Below are 18,704 nucleotides of genomic sequence, written 5' to 3'. Positions count from 1 at the left end.
ACCCGGTGGCGCGCTATGAGCTTGTAGATCTGCTATATTTCAATAGCTAAAGCACCAAAATGGGTTCCCGCCCCAAAATGCGCTGCACAAGGTGCCCTTTTTTTCACTTGAGCACCTGCCCCTCTAAATGTCTGTGCACGCCACTGCACACACACACACACACACACACACACACACACACACACACGAGAGAGAGAGAGAGAGAGAGAGAGAGAGAGAGAGAGAGAGAGAGAGAGAGAGAGAGAGAGAGATAATTAATTAATTAATATCGTCTCTCTGCATTATCTTACTTTCGTCCAGGATGTTCTCCTCGCAGCTGAACCAGATGCCGGTGTGGAACTGGCGGAAGAGGAAGCGGTCGTCGCCGGTCTCCCAGCTGTACACCACCTTGTTGGGGTCCGTCTCGTTCACGCCGTAGTCCAGGCACTTGTGCGTCCGCTGCGCGCTGCACGCCGGCTTGGGCACCCTCTGCGTGCCCACGCACCAGTAGGTGGTGAGGAAGGCCGTGACGGCGAAGAGCAGGGCCAGGAAGTTCAGCGCCACGGAGAGCAGAGCCCGGGCTCTGCGACGCGACGAGGAGGAGGAGGAGGAGGAGGGTGAGCTCTTCATCGTGGTTGATTGTTGATGTGCGGAACCAATAAAACATTCATGGGAGCGACAGACAGACAGCCTTGCCCTGTGACGGTTACGCAAATTACGCAATGAACCAAAAAACATGCAAAACACGAATGAAAATCCTTTTAACTTCAGCTCTTCATCGTGTCGTTGTCTGATGATGTGAGGAACCAACAAAACATTCATGGGAGCGACAGACAGACAGCTTTGCCCTGTGACGGTTACGCAAATTACGCAATGAACCAAAAAACATGCAAAACACGAATGAAAATCCTTTTAGCTTAAAGCCATAGGGTATATGGCTTAAAAACAGTCAATTTGGATTCACTCCCGAGTTAAGGCTGCCTCGATCTAACTGTAATAAAATGTATTTTTTCCTACTGTTTTTACTCTTGCCAATACTATACCAACTGTTGCAGTACTATATGACTATTTCTTTGTATTGCATTTGGATCGATGCCAACAGATTAATTTCGTTGTATACACTTGTGTCCGCAATGACAAAATAAAATCCATCCATCCAAGGCTGCCCGATCTCTCTTCAGATCTCTCTTCTTCAGAATCTGTCGATCTCTCTTCTTCAGATCTGGCTTCAGAAACACTCTCCACGGCTGAAGTTCTTCTTCACGACGACGATGATGATGTTGATGATGATGATGTTGATGATGATGATGACATCGTGAGCCATCCTCGCATCGCATCATCGTGAAGTAAAGTCACGCTCCATCTTTCACACGCGGCCGGCCGGTGGCGTGGTGTGAAGTGAAGTGAATGATCCCACTCCTCTCCTCGCCTCCGGGTGTCACGCTGCATCATGTGAGAGGATTTAGTGGTGGCTGAATTCGTGCTTGTTGCGTCAATAAGTGTTGGATCATGGATGTGCGTGTGATAGATATTTATAGACCTATACAGTATACTCCCTCTTTTCGCCTGATGAATATTAAACTTGAGACTGTATAGGCAGTGATGATGTGATATCTGATCATGATGGGAGCCTGAATAGCTTATTTTTAATATCCTGTGCTCAGTTATAAAGAGAGAAAAGATGAGTGAGTTTGACTGACCATACTTGGAATTTGTCATTGACACGTTCCAATGAACTCACCCCCATCAGAGCTCAAATAGCCTATAACCCCACACTGTAAATCCCTGGAACATGTGACGCGTTTAAACCTAAACACCATGTGTGCAATAATAAAATGCCACATGTTTATTAATGGTCATAAAATACAGTAGAACACGAGTTCACTCAAACACCTCACGAGAACACTTAGTGTTCGAATTCTAAACACCTATATGACTGACTTTGATTGTAAAAAACTAAACACGTTTATGTGTTTAAAAAGTGTTACTGGCGATTAAACATGTTCTTCTGTTTATAATCTAAACACTGCGACACTTAAAAAGTGTTACAAATAAGTGTTTAGAACTTAAACGCTTGGGTTTAGTGTGGGGAGTGATGATGTGATCTGATCATGATGGGACCCCGAATAGTTTATTTTTAATATCCTGCTCAGTTATAAAGAGAGAAAAGATGAGTGAGTTTGACTGACCATACTTGGAATTTGTCATTGACTTTGATTGATTGATTGATTGAAATATTTATTAACAGTTAGAATTACAGTACATTTTAAGCACAAACTCAATACAAAGACTGTTAACTGTGAGTGGACGACCCAATTAAGCATTACACTTGTTTACAACAGGGTCCACATTGTTCAATTCATCAAAAGACACGTTCCAATTAACTCACCCCATCAGAGCTCAAATAGCCTATATAACCCTAAATACTACTTCACAACGTACAATAAGCAATATTGTTGAAGCCAGCTATAGGGGCACTGAAGTGATATAGTTCGTTTTGGGGGAAAATCAATAAAATCCATATCTCAGAGAAAACCACACACACACACGCACACGCACACACACACACACACACACTGTCATGATCTGTCACTCCACAGACCATGTCTCCTCCCTGGCCACTCCCTCTTTCCATTCCATCACACTGCACACCTGTCTCCAACTCCCTCGTCCCTCGTCAGCCCACCTGTGAACACTTTGCCCATTACCTGCTCCCTATATAACTGGACTCCTCACAAACACCATTACCTGCTCCCTATATAACTGGACTCCTCACAAACACCATTACCTGCTCCCTATATAACTGGACTCCTCACAAACACCATTACCTGCTCCCTATATAACTGGACTCCTCACAAACACCATTACCTGCTCCCTATATAACTGGACTCCTCACAAACACCATTACCTGCTCCCTATATAACTGGACTCCTCACAAACACCATTACCTGCTCCCTATATAACTGGACTCCTCACAAACACCATTACCTGCTCCCTTTATAACTGGACTCCTCACAAACACCATTACCTGCTCCCTATATAACTGGACTCCTCACAAACACCATTACCTGCTCCCTATATAACTGGACTCCTCACAAACACCATTACCTGCTCCCTATATAACTGGACTCCTCACAAACACCATTACCTGCTCCCTATATAACTGGACTCCTCACAAACACCATTACCTGCTCCCTATATAACTGGACTCCTCACAAACACAAACTGTCGGAACATTTGTCTTCGTCCCTGAGCTGTACCCTATTGTTCCTGGTTCTTTGAAAGGTTTGTGTTTTTGGACTTTATGTTTTACTGCCTGGTTCTGTACAGTTTTGCCTTTTGGACTTACTAGTTTGTTTTGTACCTTTTGAATTGAGTTCCCTGAGCTTATACCTTTGTTTTCTTACCCTTACTACCTTGGTTTAAATACATTTTATTTTGAGAAATGTATATATTAAAAAAGTAAGCTTGGGGGAGAGATGTTAAGTTGTAAAATGTGGGTTGTGGGGGCTGACAAGGCTATACAGCCACATGTGTTTCTAATGTGATGTATTCCTACATAATACTAAGGACACTTATCTTTTCTCTTCAGAGTCCCGAGACCAGTGGCGTAGGCAGCACCAAGCCCTGGACCCTGAGACGGGCCATGTCCGTGGGCCCCCCAGGGCCCCACAGCCTGAGACGGGCCATGTCCGTGGGCCTCCCAGCCCCACCAATTTAGGCTTCCGCGAGGACCCTCACCCTGGAGCCCGTGTGAAGTGTCCCAGTCCGATGCCCCCCCCCCCCCTCCCTGCACAAGACATTGAGGTAGGAACTGTACACTATAGCTGCTGCTGCTGGGGAAGAGCTGCTTGCTGCGCAGTGAGTAGAACTCTAGTTTATTGTCCTTTGCTGTCGCTGGTGTGGTTCTGCAGGGTACTGATGGTGTGGTTCTGCAGGGTACTGATGGTGTGGTTCTGCAGGGTACTGATGGTGTGGTTCTGCAGGGTACTGATGGTGTGGTTCTGCAGGGTACTGATGGTGTGGTTCTGCAGGGTACTGATGGTGTGGTTCTGCAGGGTACTGATGGTGTGGTTCTGCAGGGTACTGTTGGTGTCGTTCTGGTTTGCGTTTGCGTCCCGGATTCCTGCGGTTGTGTTGCGTTGCGTCGGGCTGCCTGCTGTTGCGCTCGTTTGCGTTGCGTCTTTTGCGTCGACTGCCACGATTTCGTCCGGTTCCGTCATTTCACCTAACTTGTGGACACCGCCTGTCATTTGCAGAATAACGTGATGGTTCACGGTAAGTATCTGTTTTTGTATTATTTGCTGCTGGTAGGGTAGGGCTGGTAGGGCAGGGTAGGGCTCCTATCCTAGGGTAGGTTTTTGCGTTGCATCGCAAACTAAAGCACTTTGGCACAGGCATGGAGCTCCTGGTTTACTGGGATGGGGTTTGATTCCCTGCTGCGCCCTGCTGATTACATTTAATCTGTTAAACGGGCATCCTTTTGCACAATAGAGCTTTAACCTGATGGTATCTAGTATAAAGATGACTAATCTTAATATGTATTTAGTGTACAGACAGAATCCAGATGTGTAATCGGCTGCATGTTTGCCAGAAGGTACACGATAATCATGACGAGGTTTATCTCAACATCGACACCGACAACCGAACGGACTCGGCCTGGTGGAGACAATGGTTTGATGAATAAATTTAACTGATGTGGCTAAAGCCGCGTCACACAGCATTTCCTGACTTTATGATATTATCGGGCAGGAATACGATATGATGACTGCCGTATCAATTAATTAAACCCACCCCTCTACCGTGCAGAGGGCTCGGGGGGGCTCAGGGCCCCTGCCCTTTTCCCGGTGGACGGTTATGTGTTGATCCTTGAGTCCAAGTGGACGGTTATGTGTTGATCCTTGAGTCCAAGTGGACGGTTATGTGTTGATCCTTGAGTCCAAGTGGACGGTTATGTGTTGATCCTTGAGTCCAAGTGGACGGTTATGTGTTGATCCTTGAGTCCAAGTGGACGGTTATGTGTTGATCCTTGAGTCCAAGTGGACGGTTATGTGTTGATCCTTGAGTCCAAGTGGACGGTTATGTGTTGCTCCTTGAGTCCAAGTGGACGGTTATGTGTTGCTCCTTGAGTCCAAGTGGACGGTTATGTGTTGCTCCTTGAGTCCAAGTGGACGGTTATGTGTTGATCCTTGAGTCCAAGTGGACGGTTATGTGTTGATCCTTGAGTCCAAGTGGACGGTTATGTGTTGATCCTTGAGTCCAAGTGGACGGTTATGTGTTGATCCTTGAGTCCAAGTGGACGGTTATGTGTTGATCCTTGAGTCCAAGTGGACGGTTATGTGTTGATCCTTGAGTCCAAGTGGACGGTTATGTGTTGATCCTTGAGTCCAAGTGGACGGTTATGTGTTGATCCTTGAGTCCAAGTGGACGGTTATGTGTTGATCCTTGAGTCCAAGTGGACGGTTATGTGTTGATCCTTGAGTCCAAGTGGACGGTTATGTGTTGATCCTTGAGTCCAAGTGGACGGTTATGTGTTGATCCTTGAGTCCAAGTGGACGGTTATGTGTTGCTCCTTGAGTCCAAGTGGACGGTTATGTGTTGCTCCTTGAGTCCAAGTGGACGGTTATGTGTTGCTCCTTGAGTCCAAGTGGACGGTTATGTGTTGATCCTTGAGTCCAAGTGGACGGTTATGTGTTGATCCTTGAGTCCAAGTGGACGGTTATGTGTTGATCCTTGAGTCCAAGTGGACGGTTATGTGTTGATCCTTGAGTCCAAGTGGACGGTTATGTGTTGATCCTTGAGTCCAAGTGGACGGTTATGTGTTGATCCTTGAGTCCAAGTGGACGGTTATGTGTTGATCCTTGAGTCCAAGTGGACGGTTATGTGTTGATCCTTGAGTCCAAGTGGACGGTTATGTGTTGATCCTTGAGTCCAAGTGGACGGTTATGTGTTGATCCTTGAGTCCAAGTGGACGGTTATGTGTTGATCCTTGAGTCCAAGTGGACGGTTATGTGTTGATCCTTGAGTCCAAGTGGACGGTTATGTGTTGATCCTTGAGTCCAAGTGGACGGTTATGTGTTGATCCTTGAGTCCAAGTGGACGGTTATGTGTTGATCCTTGAGTCCAAGTGGACGGTTATGTGTTGATCCTTGAGTCCAAGTGGACGGTTATGTGTTGATCCTTGAGTCCAAGTGGACGGTTATGTGTTGATCCTTGAGTCCAAGTGGACGGTTATGTGTTGATCCTTGAGTCCAAGTGGACGGTTATGTGTTGATCCTTGAGTCCAAGTGGACGGTTATGTGTTGATCCTTGAGTCCAAGTGGACGGTTATGTGTTGATCCTTGAGTCCAAGTGGACGGTTATGTGTTGATCCTTGAGTCCAAGTGGACGGTTATGTGTTGATCCTTGAGTCCAAGTGGACGGTTATGTGTTGATCCTTGAGTCCAAGTGGACGGTTATGTGTTGATCCTTGAGTCCAAGTGGACGGTTATGTGTTGATCCTTGAGTCCAAGTGGACGGTTATGTGTTGATCCTTGAGTCCAAGTGGACGGTTATGTTTTGATCCTTGAGTCCAAGTGGACGGTTATGTGTTGATCCTTGAGTCCAAGTGGACGGTTATGTGTTGATCCTTGAGTCCAAGTGGACGGTTATGTGTTGATCCTTGAGTCCAAGTGGACGGTTATGTGTTGATCCTTGAGTCCAAGTGGACGGTTTTGTGTTGATGATGTAGGAGCGTTGGCGTTGAAGCTATATCTCTGGAGGTGTACAAAAAAAGAGGAGTGCAGTGGAAGAAGTGTTCCTAAGCAACACGGCTCAATTTAGACCTGAGGACGATTCTTAAAAAATGTCTTCTAAATCATGACAGTTTTCTGAAATACCTCATGTTTCTATATCAGTGGTGCTCAATATTTCATGTCAAGGACCCCCAGAAATCATATGTATTTGGCCGCCGACCCCCCATCTGAAAATATGACCCCCACACCAGAAGCAAGGATTTGAGTTAAAAACGTTTTTTTTCCAAAAATAGCAGACCCCAGGAGGAAGTCACTGATGTTGTTCTGGAGAGGGAAGTCTGGAGCTCTCTGGTGGAGCTGTTGCCCCCGCGACCCGACTACGGATAATATAAGCTATATAAGGTTGAAGATGGATGCATGGATGGATGGACAATTGGGAGGTGCGTTGGTGGTACAGTACACACTGTACTGGTACAGTTTACATGTAAACCAAGGTCACTCTGATTTTGTTGTATTCTAAAGAGACTTATTAGGGATATATTTATCCCCCTGCAGTTAGTGCATGTGTACAGTACACGGTAACTGTATATAGGCTGTGAGTGTGAGGCAGGGTGGTTGCTGAAAAGGAGCATTGTTTTGTGCTCAGTGAATTAAGCTACCCTGCATAAAGGTATACAAATAAACAGAAACGATCACTCGTGATCACTATTTGGTACATAAATGGTTTATCCTAAGCACTTTACATAGATTGTTCATTTAATTCACCCATTTCTCTCTCACACACTCTCTTTCACTCTCACTCACACACACACACACACACACACACACACACACACACACACACACACACACACACACACACACACACACACACACACACCTTTAAATAGATTGTGCATTACATTCACCGATGGCAGTGGAAACCATGCAGGGCACCAACCAACACATCGGGAGCAATTAGGGGTTCAGTGTCTTGCTCAAGGACACTTCGACACTAACTCTGGGGGAGCCCGGCCGGAATTGAACTGCATCCGGCCGATCTACCACTGAGCCATTACCACCCATACATAATAATGCCCTAACCCATTCTGACCTGAGATCAGATTCATACGAGGTTTCCACTGGACACACACTGGTCTGATTAATGTCAACTTATCCTTAGTTATACTGTAGCTGTGCTTTACAAAGTGTTCGTTATACTGTAGCTGTCCTTTACAAAGTGTTAGTTATACTGTAGCTGTGCTTTACAAAGTGTTAGTTATACTGTAGCTGTCCTTTACAAAGTGTTAGTTATACTGTAGCTGTGCTTTACAAAGTGTTAGTTATACTGTAGCTGTGCTTTACAAAGTGTTAGTTATACTGTAGCTGTCCTTTACAAAGTGTTAGTTATACTGTAGCTGTGCTTTACAAAGTGTTAGTTATACTGTAGCTGTGCTTTACAAAGTGTTAGTTATACTGTAGCTGTCCTTTACAAAGTGTTAGTTATACTGTAGCTGTGCTTTACAAAGTGTTAGTTATACTGTAGCTGTGCTTTACAAAGTGTTAGTTATACTGTAGCTGTGCTTTACAAAGTGTTAGTTATACTGTAGCTGTCCTTTACAAAGTGTTAGTTATACTGTAGCTGTCCTTTACAAAGTGTTAGTTATACTGTAGCTGTGCTTTACAAAGTGTTAGTTATACTGTAGCTGTCCTTTACAAAGTGTTAGTTATACTGTAGCTGTGCTTTACAAAGTGTTAGTTATACTGTAGCTGTGCTTTACAAAGTGTTAGTTATACTGTAGCTGTCCTTTACAAAGTGTTAGTTATACTGTAGCTGTGCTTTACAAAGTGTTAGTTATACTGTAGCTGTGCTTTACAAAGTGTTAGTTATACTGTAGCTGTCCTTTACAAAGTGTTAGTTATACTGTAGCTGTGCTTTACAAAGTGTTAGTTATACTGTAGCTGTGCTTTACAAAGTGTTAGTTATACTGTAGCTGTGCTTTACAAAGTGTTAGTTATACTGTAGCTGTCCTTTACAAAGTGTTAGTTATACTGTAGCTGTGCTTTACAAAGTGTTAGTTATACTGTAGCTGTGCTTTACAAAGTGCTGAAATCCAATGACATTTTCAATGCAGTGTGTCTTATATACTGTATGTTAAATATAGGCTATACAAGAAGCCCGCCAGCCACAGCAAACGTGTTCTAAGGACCCCTAGAGGGATGACGGCACGTGAGAAAATAACCCTGCTACTGTACGTATCTCTGCCTCCTCAGGCATGTACAGTAGGCTATACAGTATAGGCCAGGCACGTGCAGAGAGTGGTAGAGAAGGGGCTGAGAGGGGCTGAAATACCATAAGAGGGCACTTTTGGCCCAAAAATAGCAAAAGTCGCAGATCTACAAGCTCTCAACGTGTTGCGCTACTTTTTGATTGATTGATTGAAATATGTATTAACAGTTTGCAGAATTACAGTATACATTTCAAGCACAAACTCAATACAAAGACTGTCAACTGTGAGTGGACGACCCAATTAAGCATTACACTTGTTTACAACAAGGTCCACCTTGTTCAATTCATCAAAACATTTAGAGACTTCTAGTCAAAGAACAGAACAGGAATTCATCATAGCGTTGAGAGCTTGTAGATCAGCACTCTTTATGTACTGGAGATGCGGTGTGAACGACATGGATTTCTAAACAAATTAGTTCAGGAGACTTCGGAAAAAAACCCCTATTCTCCTGAATCCTTCCAGTTTGGCATGGGAAGGAGAGGGAGGCAGTGTTGTTTTCGTCGACTAAAACTAAGACGAAAAATGTTCGTCGACTACCTTTTTTCACTGACTAAAACTAAATTAAAACAAATCTATGATGACTAAAACTAAGACTAAATATAGGCTACTGACATTTTCGTCAACAAATAAAAACTAGACTAAAATGTTAAGAAGGGACTAGTGGACAAGAGATCCAGTTTTATGCTGGGTTACATGCTGAAAATAGCTGAGATTGTAGATCTGCTATTTTCAGCATGCAACCAAAGTGTAAAATATGTCATTACAACGACATCAAGGCCTGTCAAAACACATTTTAGTCAACTAAATCAACTGTAGATTTAGTCGACTAAAATCGTATGACATTTAGTCGACTAAAACTAGACTAAACACTAGAACATTCCAGGTGACTAAAATGTGACTAAAACTAAGTGAAAACTATTCAAGAGACTATGACTAAAACTAAAATAGAAATTTGCTGTCAAAAACAACACTGGAGGGAGGGCATTTTAACGTCTTCCACCATTAGTAAATGCTGATGTAGGATCTTTATCTGCACCCCTTGAGGATCAACAGTATAACAGGCTACCGATGTGACACAGGAGACTGACAAATCAGGCCAACACTCCCCACGCAAATACCCCTAATTATAGCCATGGAATGCCATGCTACTGTACTGTGCATTTCATCTATCTTATCATTTTATACTTCATCGTTATGTAACAGACAGAATGTCATATTGCAATTATAATGCTGTACTGTAATAATTCTTATATAATTTCTCTTGGCCTGCTGCCAGATTCAGCTGACGGCGACTATAGTACTATAAAGTGATCCGTCAGGATTTGGTGGAATCCAGCTTTGTCTCTAAGCTCAGGATTCACCAGGAGAGAAGAAGCGTCATCGGTGACGATCTTTGAAGAAAGAATGGAAATAATCGACAGGCAGGAGGAGATCGCATTCACCCATTCTGACCTGAGATCAGATTCATACGAGGTTTCCTCTGGACACACACTGGTCTGATGAACCCATTCTGACCTGAGATCACATTGTAAAAAATGTCAGTCGTTCTTTTTTTCAAAAATAGCAGACCTACAAGCTCGTAGATCTGCTATTTTTCAATAGCTAAAGCATAACATGATGCTAACACCAAAATGGGTTCCCGTTCAGAATGGGTTAATTTGATCTTCTATATCAGGGGTGGGCAACTGGCGGCTCGGGGGCCACATGCGGCCCCCCACCTTCACTTAATGCGGCCCGTATGTTAATATCAGAATACTGATATAGTACTGATTTCAGCTGTTACAATTCCAAACCCACTTTAATTACTTCATGACTAGTAGACCAGTACTTAATGACTAGTATTAAAATGCTATTGTCTTTTTGTGTCCAATGTAGTTATGTTAACAGTTCACAAAGATAACATAACTATAACTAAATGCATTTGGAATTCAATAAAAAGGTTACTTTTCAGGATTCCAATTCAAAAATAGCAAAAAAAACGATTCAGGTTTTCAATTCAAATATAGCTAAAATAGCTGATCTACGAGCTCAAAACGCGTCGCATTGCGACACGTTTTGAGCATGTAGATCGGCTATTTTCTGCTACGACAGTAATACTCACTGTGAGAGAAATGGGGCGGCCAATCGGGACACGGTATGCAATATGGGCGGGCTTTGGTACAGTGACTTTCAATGCTTGAGACCTTTGACTGACAGTAGCTCTGACCAATTGCGTCAAAGAGAAAATGTTTCAACCCGCCCCCCCTGGAAATGAAATCCAAGCTGAGCCTCCCCAGACTAATATCCCGCGGATATTAGTCTGGTTTATTAACCCATTCTGACCTGAGATCAGATTCCAAAAATGTCTATTACATCTTGACAGTTATATTATTAACCCATTCTGACCTGAGATCAGATTCTAAAAATGTCTTCGATTTTTCAAAAATAGCAGACCTACAAGCTCGTATCGCGCCACTCGGTGGCGCGATATGAGCTTGTAGATCTGCTATTTTTCAATAGCTAAAGCACAACATGATGCCAACACCAAAATGGGTGCCCGGTCAGAATGGGTTAACCAGGCTAGTACTATGCATGGACACCGCGACAGATTAATACGAACAATATACATATAGGATGATTATATCTTCCCAGATATTACCCATGCACGCATCTATGCATATACAGTAGCAGTGTTGATTTTTACATCAAATTTTGATTTTAGTTTTAGTCAAAGGTCTCTTCAATAGTTTTAATTTAGTTTTAGTCACATTTTATTTTAGTCACCTGGAATTGTTTTAGTGTTAGTCTAGTTTTAGTCGACTAAATGTCATAAGATTCTAGTCGACTAAATCTATAGTTGATTTTGTCAACCAAAATGTATTTCCGCGGGCCTTGATGCCGTCGTAATGAAAATAGCCGATCTATAAGCTCACAATGCGTTGTGAGCTTATGTACCTTCCCAGCAGTGTTGTTTTTGGCAGCAAATTTCTATTTTAGTTTAGTCATAGTCTTTGGACTGAAACTTCATTTAGTTTTAGTCACATTTTAATCACCTGGAATGTGTTAGTCTAGTTTTAGTCAACTAAATGTTATAAGATTTTAGTCGACTAAATCTACAGTTGATTTAGTCGACTAAAATGTATTTTGGCGGGTCTTGATGCCGTCGTAATGAGTGTTTTTACACTTGCTGAAAATAGCCGATCTACAAGCTCACAATGCGTCGCGTTGTGAGCTTGTAGATCAGCTATTTTCAGCATGCAACCAAGTGTAAAATGACTTACACTGGATCTCTTGTCCACTAGTCCCTTCCTAACATTTTAGTCTAGTTTGTATTTGTCAACGAAATTGTCAGTATATTTAGTCTTAGTTTTAGTCATCATAGCTTAGTTTTTATTTAGTTTCCATGTATTTTTGTCAGTGAAAATAAGTAGTCGACGAACATTTTCCGTCTTAGTTTTAGTCGAGGAAAACAACACTACTTCCCAGGGTGTGTACGTTCAGCGTCGTAAAGGCCTATATAATATATATATATATATATATATAATATAAGCATTCGGGTAGACGGACTTAATTCGTTTTTCACTGCCAACTTCCGCTCAAAGAGTAGAATCTCTCAACGCAGAGATAGAGCCTGCAGGGATTATAGTCTTTACAATCTGCCATTCACTGATCCTTCAATACTGTACATACTGTCTGGCTGCCTTCTGTGGAGTGAGCTTATATACAGTGTGTGTGTGTGTGTGTGTGTGTGTGTGTGTGTGTGTGTGTGTGTGTGTGTGTGTGTGTGTGTGTGTGTGTGTGTGTGACGTGTGGGATAGGTTTTATGACATGGATTTGGTAGTGGATGAGAAAAAGACAACGGTTTTAGGATTCTGTCAGTAGGATGTGGGATCTGACAGCAGGGCCATGTTAGCGCCGTCACGGTTACAATTTAAATTTCACAATTCATTTTCACACAAATAAATGCAATTTACGTTTTAATTGTTTGTGCATCGAACGCATATTAGGAATATAATTTAAATTACTGTTTGGCTTGTTTATAGGCTTTGTAATCACAAATAGCACTGGGCAGATATGGACAAATGACTTGAATATACCAATAAATTACTGACAAAATGTAATCACTGTATACTTAAAAAATGTTTTTTTTAATAATAATTGCGGAAATCTAGTCGATCTACACGCTTACACAGCTTGTTGATCAACTATGCTACTTTTGGGGAAATGTTTGAAGATGTATGTAACATAGAAACGATTGCGACGCCCAGTGAGCTTGTAGATTGGCTATTTTCAAAAGAGTATTATGCATTACCTGTGAAGTAACTGGTGAAAAATGGCTGTAGGAAGTAGGAACCCTTAAGGCCCTTTCTGAAACCAGTCCCTTGACTTGAAGTGCTCTCGGAGGTTCCCTCGTCAGGAAGTGCCCCTCCAGCTGAATCAAGTTCCCTTGATTAGGGTGCTGGGTATAAAAAACTGTTTGGAAATGCACTCGCCCTCCTTGTGCAGAAACAGGAAACAGACACCATTGGTTGCCATGGTTACCATCATGCAATTGTGTTACCTGTTATTTTGGTTGTACAGTTATATTGCATTGCATCGTGTATGTTTGTGTGACATGTGGATTTCATTAATATGGAAAAAGGAAATACAGCGTGACTGACTGTCAAAAAGGACATGTCATATACATCCATGGTGTTTATAAATCATTGTGTTAAAAGTTGATTTGTTTGTGTGGTTTCATTGTCTCCACCAGCCGAAGGCATGGGGAGAGTATGTTTTGCACTCCGTCCGTCCGTCCGTGTGTCCGTCCGTCCGTGACCAGCTAATCTCAGCCACCGTTAACCTGGTCGATGCCAAATTTTGCACACACACTCCCTGGATGCCAACCATGAACCTCTGCCCCAAACTTTCCAGAACGGCCTGTTATAGCGCCACCAGGAGGCCGCTTTGTGCAAAACAAGTTTTTGCACAGCACACCTACAGATTTTGTCCAAACATCACGCAAATTGGTACACAGTCTCTCTAGAGCCATTCAACCAAACCGGTCTTTCAGATTTCTCAGACTCCATACTGATTGGTTAAGATTGGCTTCCAAAATTCACAGGAGTGCTCAGTTTCAAACAAAATGCTGCAAATCATGAACACATCGCGTGATTTCCCTGAAATTGTGCACCCACATTCCCACTAGGCCGAGGACGAAATGCCACATGAACAATTTCAACTCAGCCTCAAGGTGGCGCTATAACTGGCCCAAAAGTGTTTTACCTCTAACTGCACGGATCTGTGGATAACCTGGTGGAGACCTGTGCCCAGAAGGGCACTTTTTCTAGTTTATAGTTTTTTCACGGTGGGGTAAATAAAGAGCCCTTGTGAACATCAGTTGGAGCGTTGTCTATTCTGCATCAGATGAAGATTGTTTAGGAGGAGTTTATTTAGCATTTATTTGTGGTGGTAGTTACATTTGTAGGTGGCGGTTTCCATGCGGACAGAGAGCAGGGCTGCACAAGGCAATGGAGGGCTTTATAAGCCACTTCCACTCAAGGCTGCTTGGTTTCGGACGACACTTAATATGGCGCAGCCTCGCGTGAACGCGCATATCAAGGGCAAGTGTGTAGGGCAAGTGGCGAGGAGCTGGTTTCAGAAAGGGGGTAAACCTAACCTTAACCTCAGTAAAACTATACCTAAACCTAACCTCAGTAAACTATACCTAAACCTAACCTCAGTAAACTATACCTAAACCTAACCTCAGTAAAACTATACCTAAACCTAACCTCAGTAAAACTATACCTAAACCTAACCTCAGTAAAACTATACCTAAACCTAACCTCAGTAGAACTATACCTAAACCTAACCTCAGTAAAACTATACCTAAACCTAACCCTAACCTTAACCTAAGTAAAACTATACCTAAACCTAACCTCAGTAAACTATACCTAAACCGAACCTCAGTCAAACTAACGCAGTGGCTGGGGGGCGTTTCCAAGAACCCGAATCCGCAGCAGAAACCCTTTTAGCGTCAGAAAGGGGGACACACATAGCTCCGTAAGGGAGTGGTGGTTGCACCACTCAAAAATGGCAGTAACATTCTGTAGGAACGCTTTGGCTCCCCCTGTGTCTAGACCTGCTCAGTGCACCTGTGCCGCCACCAGGTGGTCAAAAATAATACTGGATATAATCTAAATAATGCCTCTCTTCTAATGGCTCCTGTACAGTAACATTACAGTAAGTATTCCTTCCTGATCATGTGACCCTGATGATCAATAGTGTGACTTCAGGAGAATGTACGCTACATGCCCTACAAGTCACTTATTTTAAGTTTATTTTAATCAAAACTAAATCATATTCTGAAGAAAACCTGGAGACTGACATTCAGTAAGTGGCTCTTATGATAAGAAATACAGGAACATTATAATGGTGTGTGGAAAAAAAGAAAATATAAGATTTGCCACGAACAAGACCCACACACACACACACGCACACACACACACACACACACACACTTGACTTAACACACACACGCACGCACAAATCAATCTAGTCAATTGTGTACCGTTAGATTAAGGTTTAATTACAAAGAGACTACATTAAGATTTGGTCAGTCGTTCAATACAAAACAGTACTGTTAAGGTTGTTTATCATAAACTACAGTACTGTAAGGTCGGTTATCATAATGCTTAATCAGTGGAATTAAGAGTCAACAATATTCTGGACCCCTAAAGCCGTCCTTTTCATCACAGTATCGTTTCTAATCGTTCGGGGAGGCTGGGTTTGGTCAGAAGACACTTTTCCTCATAATACATCATTGTCAGATTGTGGTGATAGCAGCCTTCGACACATTAAAACGTGCGTCATAGCCAATAGCAGCCATCGACACATTAAAACGTGCGTCAGAGCCAATAGCAGCCTTCGACACATTAAAACGTGCGTCATAGCCAGATTCACAGAAATACCTCCGTGAGAAATATCTAGAAATATAGCAGAACAGACTAAAGTAAAGCATCTTGTTAAACATAGTTTTTTTTTTTAAACCAAAGCCGTTGCAACACTTACACACTTTAGGACGGACAAACAAGTATATATAACAAAAAAATAAAATAAAACAATTAAATTATTACTCTTATCATTTCTGATTCTAAATAGACAAAGTGGGAACAAAACGGCCCAAGAAATCTTTACCAGAAAAATAAAAAAAAATAACAAATTGACTCTCGAAACGGAATCTTCATAAATATCAAAGTGGAAATGTGACTGGCTTCCTGTGTGTGAAACTGTAAATACAGTAAATAATGAATGTTCCTCTTTTGTTTTGTCTCGATAAACACCTCTCCGTCAGAGAGATTGAGAACGTCGAGAGCGTCGTGTGTCTCTGTAGCCCTTTAGCCTCATTCTGACCTGAGATCAGATTCATACGAGGGTTTCCACTGGACACACACTGGTCTGATTAACCCATTCTGACCTGAGATCAGATTCTAAAAAAATTAGCTTGTAGATCTGCTATTTTTCAATAGCTAAAGCATAACATGATGCCAACACCAAAACGGGTTCCCGTTCAGAATGGGTTAGAGATGTCACCTGGTCCCTGGAGGTTAGTACGGGAATGTCTCTCTTATTGTTGTCAGGAATGTCTCTCTTCTATAAGTTATTCCTCGTCTTTCTTGCATACTTTCAGTGGCGGATTCCAATGTTATCGACAGGGTGTCAGGGTCTTGATGAGAGCATAGCGGTGGTCGTGGGTTGATAACAGTCGAAGCGGCCGGTGCGTCTAGTTTGGTCCCAGGATAGCGTAGAGGAGGAGGAGCCTCCAGTGTGGAGGAGGAGCCTCCTGGTGTCCTGGTGTTCACTACGTGGAGCTGGAGACGGCCAGCTTCTTCAGATGGTCCATGAAGACCTGGAGACTGACGTCGTCCGTCAGGATGGGGGCTCCCGACTCCTACGCAGCAGGACGAAGAAGAAAGGGGGGTTACTTAACCCATTCTGACCTGAGATCAGATTCATACAAGGTTTCCACTGGACACACACTGGTCTGATTAACCCATTCTGACCTGAGATCAGATTCTAAAAAATGTCAGTCGTTCTTCGATTTTTCAAAAAATAGCGGACCTACAAGCTTGTAGCTTGTAGATCTGCTATTTTTCAATAGCTAAAGCATAACATGATGCTAACACCAAAATGGGTTCCCGTTCAGAATGGGGTAAATAAACAAATCTCTTCTAAGCGCACCGAGTGCCGCGCTATACGAGCTGGTAGGTCTGCTATTTTTTTGAAAATGTGTGAAAATGTGCCTGAAATCTTTGAATATATATTTTTTCAGAGCGAGTTTATAACTCAAATGTTTGCTACTGGGGAAGGGGGGTCCCTGGAACAACATATTTTCAGATGGGGGTCGACGGCCATTGTCAAATATATTTGGAGTCCTTGACATGAATAAGTTTGAGAACGACTGACATATAGAACCACTGACATGAGGAGAAACATGAGGTTTAACCCTGTGAGAACCACTGACATGAGGAGAAACATGAGGTTTAACCCTGTGAGAACCACTGACATAGAAACATGAGGTTTAACCCTGTGAGAACCACTGACATGAGGAGAAACATGAGGTTTAACCCTGTGAGAACCACTGACAGAAACATGAGGTTTAACCCTGTGAGAACCACTGACACAGAAACATGAGGTTTAACCCTGTGAGAACCACTGACACAGAAACATGAGGTTTAACCCTGTGAGAACCACTGACATAGAAACATGAGGTTTAACCCTGTGAGAACCACTGACATAGAAACATGAGGTTTAACCCTGTGAGAACCACTGACATGAGGAGAAACATGAGGTTTAACCCTGTGAGAACCACTGACATGAGGAGAAACATGAGGTTTTTCAGAAAACTGTCAGGATATTTATTTAAATCTCGACGTCAGGCCTAAATGGGTTAAGATCATAATAATGACCCGATTATCCCCAAAAACATTGTAAAAACCCATTATCCACATCTCTTCAGAACCACACAGTCCCACTGCAGTTTAGATCTCCCACGTTTTAACCCATTCTGACCTGAGATCAGATTCATACGAGGTTTCCACTGGACACACACTGGTCTGATTAACCCATTCTGACCTGAGATCAGATTCTAAAAATGTCAGTCGTTCTTCGATTTTTCAAAAATAGCAGACCTACAAGCTCGTAGCGCGCCACTCGGTGGCGCACTATGAGCTTGTATATCTGCTATTTTTTCAATAGCTAAATTATAACATAATGTTTAAAACACCAAAAGGGGTACTTCCCACAAAAAATGGGTTAAAGACTGATATTATGCATATTACGGATGAAACCAAATCCAATCCTGTCCACTCATTGTCGAGATTGGTTTATCCAGGACTTAAGGTCAAGGTGGTGACATCATACCATACGGCTGGTTGGCTACAGCTAAGCTCCTCTACACTTTGAAAACATGATAACATGTGTATATATTATATTAGAGCGGATTTAGCCACGGTTGCCGTGGGTAACCACAGTTTCGGATGGATTTGGGTGAATCAAATATATTATTAGTTAATCCATTTTGGGGCGGGAACCCATTTTGGTGTTGGCATCATGTCGTGCTTTACAAGCTCGTAGCGCGCCACCGAGTGGCGCGTTACGAGCTTGTAGGTCTGCTATTTATTTTTTTTAATCGAAGAGCGACTGACATACAGAAGACATTTTTTTTTAGAATCGGATCTCGGGTCAGAATGGAAAACTGTCA

At 42.7% G+C, this 18,704-nt stretch overlaps 2 protein-coding genes across 2 annotated transcripts in view; both read right to left on the bottom strand.

The window, feature by feature from the left end:
• Positions 1–609, bottom strand: part of LOC310858238 (germ cell-specific gene 1-like protein) — a gene marked incomplete at both ends in the record, with an annotated part of 33,438 nt that extends 32,829 nt beyond the window's left edge. The window contains one exon of the mRNA XM_083764346.1: positions 291–609. Coding sequence (XP_083620472.1) covers positions 291–609 — 319 coding nt within the window. The remainder of the gene's footprint in view (positions 1–290) is intronic.
• Positions 610–15,574: 14,965 nt separating this feature from the next.
• Positions 15,575–18,704, bottom strand: part of sec23b (SEC23 homolog B, coat complex II component) — a 38,944-nt gene continuing 35,814 nt past the window's right edge. Inside the window, exon 19 of the mRNA XM_083765677.1 lies at positions 15,575–16,892. Coding sequence (XP_083621803.1) covers positions 16,803–16,892 — 90 coding nt within the window. The 3' untranslated portion in view covers positions 15,575–16,802. The remainder of the gene's footprint in view (positions 16,893–18,704) is intronic.

Source organism: Protomyctophum parallelum (genome assembly GCF_964188405.1).
Source record: "Protomyctophum parallelum genome assembly, chromosome: 5".
Classification (NCBI taxonomy): domain Eukaryota; kingdom Metazoa; phylum Chordata; class Actinopteri; order Myctophiformes; family Myctophidae; genus Protomyctophum; species Protomyctophum parallelum.
The sequence above is the reverse complement of the archived record's forward strand: the minus strand, read 5'-3'. Positions and strand labels throughout refer to the sequence as shown.